The following is a 15,142-nucleotide window of genomic DNA, read 5'->3' as shown; positions in this document are numbered from 1 at the left end:
GGAGCGCCGGGAGGGGTTTCCCGCCTCAGCGCGCTGCGGTTTAAACACCCAAGCTGCGCTGCAAACCCCGAATCTTCTGGTCCGCCTGGCGCTGAGGATCAAGGAGACAGAGCGAAGTCTGGCCCCTGACAGAAATCAACAAACAAAACGTGAGTGTCGTTCTGCTAAACAGCCGCCTGTGTCTGTGAAGTTAACCGAAGCGTGAAGGAAAACCCAAACACAACACCTGTCAAGTGGCCACATCCAAGAAGGCGATATGGGTCGAGCAGGTGCGCTTTGAAACCAGGCCGTGTTTCGCTTCCGTTGAGTCTGCTGAAAGCTGAACGCATTTTTTCTCCTAATCGTATGAGAAAGTTGTCTCTGACTCACGGTAGATTCCCTCTTCCATGTATATGCGCCGTCGGCAAACTGTGACTGAGCCATCTCTGATGACGGCACTCTGATATGATGTTAGGTTATGTAAGTGAAAATCCAAACGATGCTTTAGCCGCTGGCCTCGCCCTCTGCCCTTTGGAGCTACGTCTATTTAGGAAGCTAGATGGATGATGCGGGAAAGGTCTGAACAGGTTTTGGTATTAAGAGTCACCAAACAGAAATCACAATGGCATTTATTATGCATCTCCCTAGTGAGTCTCTTTAGACCTCACAGTATTAATCACAGACAACTGGAACAAATCTGCAATCTTGCACTGTGACGAGACTCAGGTGGCCACATGGCTAAGAAGTGCCTTCCAGTATGAAACTAAGTCTCTTTAGGGTGCCTTTGATGCAGATGCTAGATGCTATCAGCTTCTAGACTCCCACAGTCCCCCCAGCCTCCCTCCTGCAGCTTAGAGTTTGTGTTACAAATCAACCTCTTACTAAGATGAACTGAACTGAGGCACAGTGTCCCTAATCACAAGAGTCATAAGGTCATTTATCTCCCCTGTAGATAATGTCTTGTTTGGTCTTGTATTGAGGGTCCTCCCTCCCCAGGAACTCCAGGACCCAAAGAACTCTGAAGCCCACTTTGTCATCATCAAAAGTCCCAGATTAACACGACATCCCTGACTAATTAAAGGAGGGCCATAAGCAGTACCCACCACTCCAGGACACGCCTACCAGCTGACCATGCACCTCTCAACCCCAGCTTCAATCTACAGGAACCTTTACCCAGGTACAGCCCCTTGAAGTGACCAGGGAACCAAGTCACAGCCGCCCAGCTCTTTGCTCTGCAATGAGTACTGACTTTCTTCCACAACCCCACTGTCAGTGATTGGCTCGCTGCATGTTAGGTGAGAAAAATCAGGTTTTGAGAATTCTACAAGTGGTGTTCAATCAATGGAGAGATGGCATCAGAACACGGTAAATCAGTGCTTCTTTAGAGACTCAAAGCAATATATGAATACATCAGAAATATGTTATTACCAGGGAAATCAGGAATCAGAATGCCAACCTTACAGAGTGTCAGCTAGTTCTTGCAGCCATAAACTCAGAGAACCACTGGATTGGATTTTATAAAGAATACTTTGAGGCCAGTGCTGTGGCATAGTAGGCTAAGCCTTCACCTGTGTGCCGGTTTGTGTCCCAGCTGCTCCTCTTCCAATCCAGCTCTCTGCTATGGCCTGGGAAAGCAGCAGAAGATGGCCCAAGTCCTTGGGCCTCTGTACCCATGTGAGAGACCCAGAAGAAACTCCTGGCTCCTGGCCTTGGATCTGCTCAGCTCTGGCCATTGTGGCTATTTGAGGAATAAACCAGAGAATGGAAGACCTTTCTGTCTCTCCATCCCTCTGTGACTCTGCCTTTCAAATAAATAAATGTTAAGAAAGAAAGAATTCAGGCTGGAAAAGGGAGCCAGTTGAAAAGCTGTTCAATGCTCCAGTGAAGATGATAGTGAGGATTAACTTATTCATTCAGCAAATAGTCACTGGCCCTCTACTGTGGATCAGACACTGTTCTTCAGTTTTCAGCTCTAAACATACAGTAGTGAAGAAAGTTTACAAAAATCTCTGTGATCATGGAGTGCACATTCTGATTGAAATACTCTCTACCATTTATGCAGCAGCTCCCAAAGTGTTTCATACTTATTATTTCATCCTCACAACAAACCCATCGGATTGACAATTTTTGTACTCACTTTACAGTTGAGGAAACTATGGCTTAGTAATTTGCACAAGAGCATGTTGCTAATTATTAGAACTAGTTATTTGAATCTGGATTATTATTTGAGTATTTGCTAGTTATTTGAATCTGGATTCAAATCCCAGAAAACCACCACTCCCCTAGCTCCCTTACCATATTCCTTCCACAGGATCAGGTTAAATACACTAATAAAATATACTGCTTTAGCACCTACTGTGTGCTAAGTACTGTTAGGCCAGTGTGGTGGGGCCAAATGATCCACAGTTACAGAGAAAGGGAGTCAGGGTTGTATACAAATCTCGTAGTGCGTTGCTGGCTTTGTAAGGACAGATTTTTATTCTGCAGAAGATGGAAAGCCATTGCAGAGCTGTAAACCAGGGTGACACAACATGACTTAGACTTTAAATGGACTGCACTGACTGCTGCACTGAGAACAGACAATAGGGATGTGGAAAGTGGCAAGAGAGACCTGTTGGGGCTATTGCAAGGACCAGAGGGAAAAATGATGGTGGCCTGGACTGGTGAGAGCTGTAAAGCCAAAAGGTTTTACTTCTGGAAAGGAATGAAAGGTAAGAGAAAGAGGGATTCTAGGTGCTACCTACTAAAAAGGAAACACAAGGAAGGAGCAGGGGTTTTGACCAGTGAAAGGTAGAAGTTTCAGAAGTTGTTTTGCACAACCAAATAGATGTTGAATATTGGTTGAATATACAAGTGTAAAATCCAGAGGAAGATTAGGCTGAGGAAATAAAATTTGGTATCACAGTAAGGTAGATGGGGCTGGTGTTTTGGTTTTAGGCTTATTTTACTTTTAATATATGTTAGCTTTGTTTTGATATGACTCATTTAATTAGAAGTTTACATAATTTGTACCATGGCATGTGTTTAAGAACTGGCTCAAATTCTAAAATTTTAACTATAGGTTGAGTATCCCTTATCTGAAATGCCAAGTGCTTCATCAGATTTTGGAATATGTGTACACATATAATGAGGTATTTGTGGGATGGGACCCAAGTTAAACATGAAATTCATGTATAGATCTAGCCTAAGTATACTTTTATACATTCTTTTTAGTGTTCCTGCATTTTGACTGTGGCCCATTACAGGAGGTCAGGTATGGAATTTCCTGCTAGTGGGGTCATGTCTGTATTCAAGTGTCAGATTTTTGAGCATTTCGAATCTCCTTATTAGGGCTGCTCCACCTGTATTGGTTCTAGCACCAAGCCATTGCCTCTTTTTCTTCCACTGTAATTTATCAGCAAATTATGATAGCTCTATTTTCAAGATATATCTTGAATCTGATCACTTTTCACTAACATAGATGGTATTTAAAATATAATGAAGGTAATGTTAGAAAAAATACCATTTACTGTAGGTTTACTAAATGCCACTGGCATTTTGCCCCGCCCTGTGGATTCTTTCTTTCAGTCCCCACACAGTAGTAGACACAAGAGTCCCGTGAGGGCCAAAAACCTCTTTCTTAGGAACTCCGGCTGGGGCTCAAAGGGCAGCAAATAACACATCTCACTCTACCTCTGCCAACATTCGCTTCTTTAACTTGTCAAAAGACCACAGGTCCCAGCCACCAGCCCTTGCACATGCGCACAAAGACCCGCGCCCAGGGAGCGTGACTTGCGCAAACTGGGCGGGACCCGAGCGGCCCACGCGTTGCTAGGCGACGCGAGGGTTGCAAAGGCGGCGGCAGTTGGCTTCCCGCTGCCCCGGCCTACGGATCTCGAGTGGAGAACGTGAGCACCACCGTGTCCGCCTGCGAGCTCCCGGGTGCAGCGCCCCGGTCCTCTCCTGCTCGGCGGAGGGTAACCACGGAGAGCCGAGTCCCCGGGTGGGTGGGTGCGTCGCTAGGGGCTTGACCCCTCCGTCCCTCGCCCTCCCCGGCCCGCCGCTGCCGCTGGGTGCTGCCTGTGTCCTTTCTCCTGCTGGCTCCGGGTATTCACATCCACACTGCTTTTTAATGAATGGCCTTCTTTGGCTCCTCCTGAGTTTCGGGTCTGATTGTCCTGTAAGGCTCCTGGCCCTCACGTGCCCCCTTTGTCTTTAGCGGTTGTGACTCTGGGGACTCAATCCTTAGATCACTGGTTTTTAGAATACTTTGTCCGTCATGGCCTGCTCCAAGCACAGACACAAGCTGGTGATTTCTGAGGGACGGGGGAGGCGTGCCGGCTGTGGGGCTCCCACAGGGGCGCTCTTAGGCTGCACCAACGCAGCTCAGCACGCCGGCCCGAGGACGCCAAGGCGTGTTTGGGGAACCTCTTTTGTATTTCGACTGCAAACCCAATGTTGGTTGGGGAATTGAAGGACTTTGGAGACCCTCAGATGCGACTCTTCTGTGCCGGTTCCGAAACCAGAAGCCCAGGAAGGTTGAGCGTCCTAACCCGGGTTCTGTAAAGGGCTGCTCCTCCGCGTCCTGCTGCCGCTTAGTAACGGAAATAATCAAAGGGGGGCAGGGGAGGAAGAGCGAAACGGGAGACGCAGGAGGATGATGCTGACGGGGTTGACTGCCACGGAGGTAAACACACGTTTCAGAGCGAAAGGAGGTAAAAGGGTTTTCCGTGCAGGGTCGTTTGGGGTGACTGCCTGCATCAGAGGCGTCCAGTGTCACAGTGCAACTTGAGATGGGCAAGGGCTGCAGATCGGTGCAGGGTTCTTTAATGCTCATATCAGCCCTAACACTGTTTGATACAGTTCCGTCTTCATAGACTGGAGATTCAAGAATTACCATTTGCTAGTTTGGGAGCCACAAATGTTAGCAGAGTAATCATTTGGTTTGAAAGTGCTGTAACTAGCAGAATTAGTTTGCCACTGAATTTCCAAGGATCACTGAAACATGTCATCGAGGAATTAGAAGTTCATCTTTCCTAATTGTAACTTCATTTTGTGTTTTCAAGAGTGACACCCTTACTCCCTAAAAAAAGAATTTGTGCCAATACTATAGAACAGAGTGATAGTAGCAACTAGGGTTCCTATCATAGTGAAAATTACATTCATATTCCATTTAGACTTTTGAGAAAACAAAATATCTAGATGTGCATTTCTAATAAGACAAATGGTGGTTTCTCCAGAAGTTCAACTGAATGCAGCCTATTTTCTTCTTTTCTATTAAATGTAGTATTTGTATAACATAGTTGACATGATTATTTGAAATCAAAATGATGACATTCATAAAAACCTATTTTCTGCATGAATGTGAACAAGAATTTTTGTAACACTCAATCCTGAAGCAAAAATTGATAAAGCAAAAAAATTAAGGTTGTACCACTACTTTTAGAAAATACACTTGATCCATAAAAGCAATGTAAGCCACTGAATTCATATAAAAACATGACTAATTTTGAGTGTGTCTTTAATACAGTGAATTTACACTTTGTGTTTCTTAGTGTGTTTTTTCTGTTATAGATGTTCTAGAATTATATATGTAAATGTATTGTTAGGCTGTACCATATATATATATATATGTGTGTGTGTGTGTGTGTGTGTGTGTATATATATATATATATATATATATATATCCAACTCATTTGTTTGTTGTAACTAGTATAAGGGGGCTTAAAGTTCAAGGAAAATGGAATTAAAAGGAAATGTGAAGGGGCTGGCATTGTGGCATAGTGGGTAAAGCCACTCCTGCAATGCCAGCATCCCATATGGGCGCCATTTCTTGTCCCAGCTCCTCCACTCCTATCCAGCTCCAAGCTAATGGCCTGGGAAAAAGCCTCAGAAGATGGCCCAAGTGCCTGGGCCCTGCACTCATGTGAGAGTCCTGGATGAAGCTTTGGGCCCCTGGCTTTGTGGCCATCTGGGGAGTAACCCAGCAGATGGATCTGTTTCTCCTTCTCTCTTTCAAATAAAGAAATAAATCTTTTTTAAAATGTGAATTTTCCAAGAACTTTTAGAAGCCCCCTTATCTATTGTGTATCAGTGGTCAGTGACCAGAATTAAAGGGCAAATTTTCACTGAAACATGGCTTATTTATAACTGTTCTGTCAGATAGTACAAATTTTACATAAATTCAAATAATACTGTAAGAATGAACTGTGTTAAAATGCCAACATGAGCCTAAATCTAAATAAAGATAAAAATTTTTTTTAAAGTCCATACTAACAAAATTCTAATTTCCTTTGGTCTGATCAACAGACATGTTGGTATGCTCACTGAAAGAAAATCTAAACAGTAATCATAATGATATACCCATTTATGTACTTGCTACTTTCATCAAGATGAGAACTCTATGGCTCAAATAACTTCATATAAATTCCTTTAAATCTGCAAATTAGTCCAAACAACTGTGGGAAAGACGGTTCAGAATAGAAAGTAAATGCCACCATCTTTAAAGTGTTAAGTAAGTAATGTAACAATCTAGAGGGGTATAGCATAGCACAGACCAATCTTCTTATTTTTCACAGAGAAGAGCCAGTCAGTGCCTGAGTGTGACTGGAAAACAGGTGACTCAGCGTTCTGCCAGAATTGTCTTTTTTTTTTATTAACTACTCAGAGGACTTTTAGGCTACATCTTTCACACTGAAGGAGCATTCCTCTGAGTTTCAGCAAATCCACCAATTTTGGTTTTCTACCCCCCACCCCGTTAAATCCACATAATGCTAAATTTATGACTCTTGTAAAAGCATTTATTGTAAGACTCCTTTTTATAAACCTTTTGGGATGATCTTTACTCAGTAAGTATGGCTATTTCTAACTCCTGTGAGGATGATCTTCCCTTTCCTTTTTGTACTTTAATGTATTTCCTGACCTTTTATAGTGAGCATTTGTTATTGTGATTAAAAAAAAAACTTTAAAAATATTAATTAGTTTATAGGATCTACTTTGTGAAGTCTGATTTTAATGTGTTGAAGTCCACAGATCTATATCATAATGGGAGAATGGATTCAAAGAATCTTGGTGAAAATCCTAAATATACCAGTCACTTATTTTAGTTAAATGACTGATAAGATTTGTTAAGAAGAAGTAACAGAAAGATAAGTGCAAGGTTGTATTTTGAAAGCCTGGCTATGCAAGTTTATTGAATAAACAAATAAATTAGAGCTGAATATTTCTAAGGTCACTATTTTAAAATCGGTGCTCTCAGTCTCTTGAGCCCTACAACTGTAGTGGAATTTGTGATTGTGTATCTTCTCACATTGGTCTAGCATGGGATTATGTGCCACAGTAACCTGAGTGAATGGATTGCATTAATTGGCTCCCAGCAATTAAGAAACGGGAAAAGGAAGAATAGATCTCTTCCCAGCAACATCACAGGGAAGAGAGCAAGAAGACTGATTGTACATGTCTTTGTTAAGAAATAAGAGACAGAGAATATAATTTGATTACAATTAAAAGTAGTGGTCATGGGATTTTTTTTTTAACAATCTATAGTTACGAATATGAGTGTTTTAGAGATATGCAAGCTATTACCTGAAACAACACATTGTTACATAGCTTTTAAGACATCATTCCATAACTCTGGAATGCAATTTTATTTGAAGAAATAAACAGTTCTCTCTGCATCTTTCAGGGCTTTTTGTTTTTTGGATTATTTTTTCCAAAATAGAGCATAAATCATTTTTAATGTTGGAATTGAATGTTAAAATTTTAATATATTTAAAAGGGTTCTCACACATATATTTCAGTTCTGTACATTCTTAAAGGGAATTTCAAAATTGTCATTATTATGTTATCTATTAATGTTGTTTTGACATCTTTCAGAGATAACTGGTACTAAGGCCTCTGTAGCCATGGCTAGTTCTGATGTGAAACCAAAATCAGTAAGTCGTGCCAAAAAATGGTCAGAAGAGATAGAAAATCTGTACAGATTTCAACAAGCAGGATATCGGGATGAAGTTGAATATAAACAAGTGAAACAAGTTTCTATGGTAAGATTTATACCGCTGTTAACCTGAACTCACAATGAGTTTTGTCACTGAAAAGCATTTAAAAAAAGAACCTGAGAATGATGGAAGAGACTTCTATTCCAACTCTCATTTTAGTGAGCAGGAGACGCAGGCCCAGGACAGTGATTTGCAGGACCCGTTGGTGGAAGAGGCGGTGCCTTAGCGGGACATATTCAGAATTTGTAGCTTTCATTAGCAGCTGTACTCTGCTCAAGGCACCTTTTATGGGAGAATATAAAAGCAGAGTCTTCTTGCCTCACTCAAGTATTTGTGTGGTCAGAGACTGAGCCTGTTGGATAACTAGTATTTCACTCCTGTCTCTTTGGTATTTTAAGCATGAATTAGTAAGGGCTTAAATTCTGATTTTTTTTTTTAGCAGAAATTATACACGACAAGCTGGCACTGTGGTGCAATAGGTTAATCCTCTGCCTGCAGCGCCAGCATCCCATTTGGGTGCCAGTTCTTGTCCCGGCTGCTCCTCTTCTGATCCAGCTCTCTCCAAAGGCCTGGGAAAGCAGAAGATGGCTCAAGTGCTGGGGCCCCTACACCCATGTGGGAGACCTGGAAGAAACTCCTGGCTCCTGGCTTTGGATCAGCCCAGGTCTGTCCATTGTGGCCATTTGGGGAGTAAACCAGTGAATGGAAGACCTTTCTCTCTATTTCTCCCTCTGTCTATCTGTAACTCTACCTCTCAAACACATAAATAAAGTCTTTAAAAAAAACCCACAATTATATATGACTGAGAGTCATTAGGAATAGTTCCTGATGTACATTGGATGTACATTCCAGGCTTTCTTGAGAGAGTGGATACATAGCTTTGTTTTCTGAAGATAAGACCAAAACCTAGACAGGGCATCCCTTTACAGCATGATTTTTGTTGAACTTGTTTATTCTGCTGGCTGTAGAATTTTGTTTTGTTTTTTAAATATTTCTTTTTTTGAAAGGCAGAGTTACAGAAAGAGAGAGAAAAAGAGAGAGAACACAAGATTACATCCTCTGGTTCACTCCCTGATGGCCACAATGTCTGGGACTAGGCCAGGTCACAGTCAGGAGCCAGGAGCTTCTTCCAGTCACCCACATGGGTGCAGGGGCCCAAGCACTTGGGCCATCTTCTACTGCTTTTCCAGGCTGTTAGCAGGGAGCTGGATTGGAAGTGATGCTACTGGGCCTTGAACCAGTGACCATATGGGATGCTGGTGTCACAGGCAGCAGCTTAACTGACTACACTATAATGCTAGCACCAACTAGGAGTTTAAGTTTTTATTCTACTGACTACTATGCAGTTTTTAAGTATCTTTATGTCATAAAATATAATAAAGCATTAATGAGTATATGAGGGTATATGGAAAAATGAAAAGGTAAGTTTATTGTGATACAAACATTGTGAAATACATGCAAACGAGCAGTATTCAAAACATTCATGGGAAATGCATTAAGAAAAAAGGGTGAGTGTATTTCAAGGGCTTTTTGGGCACCAAAATAAACACTGTAATTCCATTTTTCTATGAACCTGTTGCAGCACTCTCAAATTTTAATCATGAAATTTTGGGGCTGCCACAAAGCTTTATTTTTTATTAACTGACAGTTTATCAAGGATTCATTAATATATAGGTTTTTCAGATCTCTATAATCTCTTTTTTCCTTTCATTCATTGTACTCTTTGGCCTTTGCTTAACACTTATTAATAAGTAAAGTAGCAAGGAAAAGGATTTGGAGCAATACAGAGCACAAATGTAATCAACTTCTTAATTTAACAGACAATAATAGACATCATTGGGGTTCATAAGGAATGAAGTTAAAACATACTGATGAAGATGTGTGTACTGACATTTTACTCTGTCCCAATTGCCAAAAAGTAGTTTTCAGTACTATATTACCTACAGCTTGTAAATAAGTATAACACAGAATTACCATTTTAATGCAATTCTAATATAAACTCTATGCCTTGCCTTAAGCTTGGGACTACAGAGGCAGTGTTAAACACAACACCCTTTGTGTTATTACCTAAACCCCAACCCCAAATAATCTCAGATTTAAGAGAATGCAAAGAACATCCTTAAAGGAGAAGTCCCCCCCCACAAAAAAATAATGAGTTTGCTGCTGAGAGTAGGGATGCAGGTGTCTGGGTGTAGTTAAAGGAAGAACAATACTACTGACTTGGCAATCATGTAAAGAAAGAGGTTTTGTGTTTCATGTGAAAATTTCTATGCCAAAGCTTTGGGAGATAAAAGTACAGGTAAGAGAGTGCCTGAACTCAACAAATCCCTTGAGCCAGGGGAAGAAGATGGGCCTCAGAGTCCATTAGTCCAGGGTTTGCACCGGCTCTGACTCCTGTTAGCTGAGTCATGCTGGGCAAGGCTCTGCACTGAGTCTAAAGGCTCTGCACTGAGTCTGCCTTCCCTAAACTGTAAAGCAGTGCTGTTAGTGCTGTGCTAGAGAACTGTCACAGGAACTAGAATGGAATGTCGTTGAAGTGCCTGCCGTCATGATGCTGTAATTGGTCGATAAATGATAGATTTTATTCTCATAGCTTGGAGTAGAAAATAAATAACAAGAACAAGAAAACCTTATGTTGGTCAACATTTATGCGTCTTTAAAAAAAAAAAAAAAAAGCAGTCTACTGGTTCACTCCCCAAATGTCCCCCAGTATGCAGGGCTGGGCCAGACCAAAGCCAGGAGCCTGGAAATCCACTGGGGTCTCCCACAGGTACACAAATACTTGGGCCAATATCTGCTGCCCCCCCCCCGCTCCCCCGCCCCCCGGCGCATTAGCAAGAAGTTGGATCCCAAGTGGAGGAGGGACTCAATCCCCAGCATTCTGATATAGGATGCAGGCGCCCAAGCAGCAACTTAAGCCCCCATGCTAAATGTCTGATCCTGGCTGCTGTTCTGTATCTATATCTGAGGGCTTGCCAAGGATTATCAAATACGCTGTTAGCTTTTTCTTTTTTCTTTTTTTGCTAACTCATGAATAACAACAAAAAAGCACTATTAGGACACAATGTATTCATCTTTTCTTCCCACTGAAAGATTTGATTCATAAATGGAGACTATGAGCCGGCGCCGCGGCTCACTAGGCTAATCCTCCGCCTTGCAGCGCCGGCACACCGGGTTCTAGTCCCGGTCGGGGCACCGATCCTGTCCCGGTTGCCCCTCTTCCAGGCCAGCTCTCTGCTGTGGCCAGGGAGTGCAGTGGAGGATGGCCCAAGTCCTTGGGCCCTGCACCCCATGGGAGACCAGGAGAAGTACCTGGCTCCTGCCATTGGATCAGCGCACTGCGCTGGCAGCAGCGCGCCTACCGCGGCGGCCATTGGAGGGTGAACCAACGGCAAAAGGAAGACCTTTCTCTCTGTCTCTCTCTCACTGTCCACTCTGCCTGTCAAAAAAATAAAAATAAAAAATAAATGGAGACTATGAAAAATGAAGGACTGGGGCTGGTGCTGTACAGTGTATTAAGTCCCTGTCTGTGACGCCAGTATCCCATATGAGCACCAGTTAGAGTTCCAGGTGCTATTCTTCCAATCTAGCTCCTTGCTAATGCACCTGGGAAAGCAGTGGAAGATGGCCCAAGTGTTTGGGTTACTGTCACCCATGTAGGAGACCCAGATGGAATTCCAGGCTCCTGGGTTTGTCCTGGCCCACCCCCAACCATTGAGGCCATCTGGGGAGTGAACCAGTGACTGGAGAATCTCCCTCTCTCGCTGTCTTTCCCTCTCCTTGTGTGTAACTCTGCCTTTCAAATAAGGTGTTGAAGAACAGAACGTGGTTTTCTAAAACTCACATAATGGGTTTCTGATGATGACAAAGTACATCTCACAAAATCCAGAAGGAACATATTTAACAACAAAGAAATGCATTAACCAAGGACCGGTGCTGTGGTGTAGTGGTAAAGCTGCCACCTGCAGTTCCGGCATCCTATACGGGTGCTGATTCAAGTCCTGGCTGCTCCATTTCTGATCCAGCTCTCTGCTATGGCCTGGGAAAGCAGAAGGTGGCCCAAGTCATTGGGCCCTGCATCTGTGTGGGAGACCTGGAGGAGGGTCCTGGTTCCTGGCTTCGAATCAGCACAGCTCTGGCTGTTGTGGCCATCTGGGGAGTGAACCAGCAGATGGAAAACCTCTCTCGCTGTGTCTCTACCCCCTCCTCCTGCCTCTGTGTAACTCTGCCTTTCAAATAAATAAATATTAAAAAGAAAGAAAGAAATGCATTAATCTAATTAAGGCAGAACATTGACTTTGAAGAGGAAGGGAGAAAAATGTCCAGATCACATCAAGCCAAATAATAAACAAACCCAAGCAGAATGTAACAAAGGAGAGTGGAAAGAAGAAAGGTTTATTGCAGATTATATTCTTCATCTCAAATTTCTATTAAAACCTTGAAATTTGGGCAGAAGGAAATATTCATGCTCCTTTACATACTTTTTTTAAATCTGTAGGTGGTTTTTTTTTTTTTTTTTTTTTTTTTTTAAGATTTACTTTTTTTACCTGAGAGGCAGAGTTACAGACAGAGATAAGGAGAGACAGAAAGAGGTCTTCCATCCACTGACTCACTCCCCAAATGGCTGCAACAGCAACAGCTGGGCTGATCCAGAGCCAGGAATCTGTGTCTCCCACGCAAGTGCAGGAGCCCATGCACTTGGGCCAACTTCCACTGCTTTCCCAGGCAATCAGCAGGTAGCTGGATCAGAAGTGGAGAAGCTGGGACTTGAACTGGTGTCCATATGGGATGCTAGTGTCGAACGAGGATGCTAAACCTACTACACCACAGCACTGGCCCTTTAGACATTTTCTGAGTCTAGCTGCTTCCCTCCCAACAGTCTACAGGCAGTGCCTTCAGAATGCAGCCTGGGCCTTGCCCTATTTTTTCCCCTGAGATATTATTTTTAGAAGTTATGTTTGAAATCATTTGTAGATATATGAAGCAGGAAATACAGATTATCTAGAATATTTTCTCTATCTTGGCCACATTCTAGAAATTTAAATCTAGAAATTGAGGTCCAGAGAGCAGCAGTGATTTGGTCACTCCATGGTATAAACTTTCAATGTAACATATGTACTGTGTGTGAGTAATACTCTCTGTAAGGGCTCAAGAATTTTTAAATTTAGTCTTATACTCTCATTTGTGTGTGTGTGTGAGTTTGACTTTTAACTATTTGAGAGCGAAATATGAGTTAAAAATACATCTGGTATTACAACATGTGTGTTCTGGTTTTTGTTGTGCAGGTAGATCGTTGGCCAGAAACAGGCTACGTGAAGAAACTTCAGAGAAGGGACAATACTTTCTATTACTACAACAAACAGAGGGAATGTGATGATAAGGAAGTTCACAAAGTGAAAGTTTATGCTTACTAGCCTTTCTTCTATTGATACTTGTCCATTACACGTTAAGAAGTCATTCTTTCATTCTGCATCATGTGCATGTTTATCAATGTACAGAAGCATTCTGAATGCACCCTGCAGTTTAATGTTTTGAAATGCAAAGCCATGAAACTGATAGCTATTCATCACCCTGTCCTGTTCTGAAATCCAACTGCAGAAGCATTAAAGTTGTACCCTTCATGACCCTGCTCTTTCTGACCATTGTAACTGTGGCAGAACCTCTGATATGTGTGGGGAAAGAAGTTGCCCCCTTTGAAACCTGCCCACCGCTTAGGCTACTTGTGTATGCTCTTAGAGCACAGCTTTCCCACTCTCCGCGTTTTCCTCTGTATAGAACATCACTTTGAACAGCCAGATCTACAACAGGACCTTCTCTTGCCTCTGGGGTCCTCTACCTCTTCCTGGTCAGACTGGAAATACCAAGGAATAATGCTGCTCCAGGAGCAGCCTTCCACTGATGACTGTTGGCTGTGCATTTGGCCTAGTGGTTAAGTTGCCACTTGGCACCTGCACTCCGTATCTGAGAGCCTAGGTTCAAGTGCCGGCTCCACTCCTGATTCCAGCTTCCTGCTAAGGCACACTCTGGCCTGCCCCAGCCTCTCCTATATGTTTGTTGCAAATCAGTGGATGGGAGATCTCTCTCCCTTTCAAATTGAATAAATACATGTTTAAAAGTAAAAATGGGCCGGTGCCGGGGCTCACTTGGCTAATAATCCTCTGCCTGTGGCGCTGGCACCCTGGGTTCTAGTCCCGGTTGGGGCGCCAGATTCTGTCCCAGTTGTTCCTCGACCTGTCCAGCTCTCTGCTGTGACCCGGAAAGGCAGTGGAGGATGCCCCAAGTCCTTGGGCCTTGCACCCGCATGGGAGACCAGGAGGAAGCACCTGGCTCTTGGCTTTGGATCGGCGCAGTGCGCCGGCTGCAGCATGGCGACCATAGTGGCCATCTGGGGGGTGAACCGACGGAAGACTTTTCTCTCTGTCTCTGTCTAACTCTGCCTGTCAAAAAAAAAAAAAAAAAAAAAAAAAAGTAAAAACGAATCCCCTAGCAATGTGGTAGCTCTTGAGGAAGCAGTCTGAGGTTTATGTTTTACTGTGGCTCCTAGGGTTTCCTCAGTAGGAGTTAAGCTCAGTCATCTGCAATAGTGCTTACCTAGATAATCACACACACTGTGGGATGCCTCTCTTTCTTGCCACACCCTCAGCCCCCACAAATGGTTCTTGACCTCCTGAATTACTTCCTTGCACTTGAAGCCTTATCCCAGGGTCAGCCTCTGGGTTCCCTCACCTAAAACAGCTTATGTTCCAGTGTTGCCTGGTGTGCTGCAGAAATAACCCAAGTAACAAGGCAAGCAATGTTAACCATGAAGCCTTATGAAGTCCTCTTCTCAAAACTCAGTGTGTCTTGAGTATTTCAAGGTTGACTATATAAAAGATATCTTTTTAGGACTGGTGCTATAGTGTAGAAGGCCAAGCCTCTGCCTGCGGTGCCAACATCCCATATGGGTGCCGGTTTGTGTCCTGGCTGATCCTCTTCTGATCGAGCTCTCTGCTATGACCTGGGAAGGCAGTGGAGGATGGCCCAAGTGCTTTGGCCCCTGAACCTACATAGCAGACCTGGAAGAAGCTCCTGCGTGGTTCCTGGCTTCGGATCGGTCCAACTCCAACCACTGTGGCCATTTGGGGAGTGAACCAGCAGATGGAAGAGCTTTCTCTCTCTCTCCCTCTGTCTGTAACTCTACCTCTCAA

General features: G+C 43.3%; 1 protein-coding gene across 4 annotated transcripts; it reads left to right on the top strand.

The window, feature by feature from the left end:
- Window positions 1-90: 90 nt before the first annotated feature.
- MEIG1 (meiosis/spermiogenesis associated 1) lies at window positions 91-14,006 on the top strand. Of its 4 annotated transcripts, XM_062211345.1 has the most exons (4): window positions 3,863-3,935; window positions 4,435-4,673; window positions 7,834-8,000; window positions 13,241-14,006. In XM_062211345.1, the coding sequence occupies exons 2-4, from the start codon at window positions 4,616-4,618 to the stop codon at window positions 13,367-13,369; spliced, it is 354 nt and encodes a 117-aa protein (XP_062067329.1). In that variant the 5' UTR covers window positions 3,863-3,935; window positions 4,435-4,615; the 3' UTR covers window positions 13,370-14,006. The 4 variants fall into 4 exon arrangements, with proteins under 4 accessions (XP_062067333.1, XP_062067331.1, XP_062067332.1 ...); XM_062211349.1 differs by lacking the exons at window positions 3,863-3,935; window positions 4,435-4,673 and adding an exon at window positions 91-149; XM_062211347.1 differs by lacking the exons at window positions 3,863-3,935; window positions 4,435-4,673 and adding an exon at window positions 2,666-2,690.
- Window positions 14,007-15,142: the final 1,136 nt, after the last annotated feature.

The sequence above is a fragment of the Lepus europaeus genome, chromosome 14 (genome assembly GCF_033115175.1).
Source record: "Lepus europaeus isolate LE1 chromosome 14, mLepTim1.pri, whole genome shotgun sequence".
Taxonomy (NCBI): domain Eukaryota; kingdom Metazoa; phylum Chordata; class Mammalia; order Lagomorpha; family Leporidae; genus Lepus; species Lepus europaeus.
The sequence above is the reverse complement of the archived record's forward strand: the minus strand, read 5'-3'. Positions and strand labels throughout refer to the sequence as shown.

Excerpts from the sequence above, each read along its gene's own strand:
- MEIG1 (XM_062211345.1), top strand. The coding sequence starts at position 4,616 with ATGATGCTGACGGGGTTGACTGCCACGGAGGTAAACACACGTTTCAGA. Across the intron at positions 4,674-7,833 it reads ACGTTTCAGAGCGAAAGGAG|AGATAACTGGTACTAAGGCC; the intron begins GTAAAAGGGTTT and ends GACATCTTTCAG. Across the intron at positions 8,001-13,240 it reads AAGTGAAACAAGTTTCTATG|GTAGATCGTTGGCCAGAAAC; the intron begins GTAAGATTTATA and ends TTTGTTGTGCAG.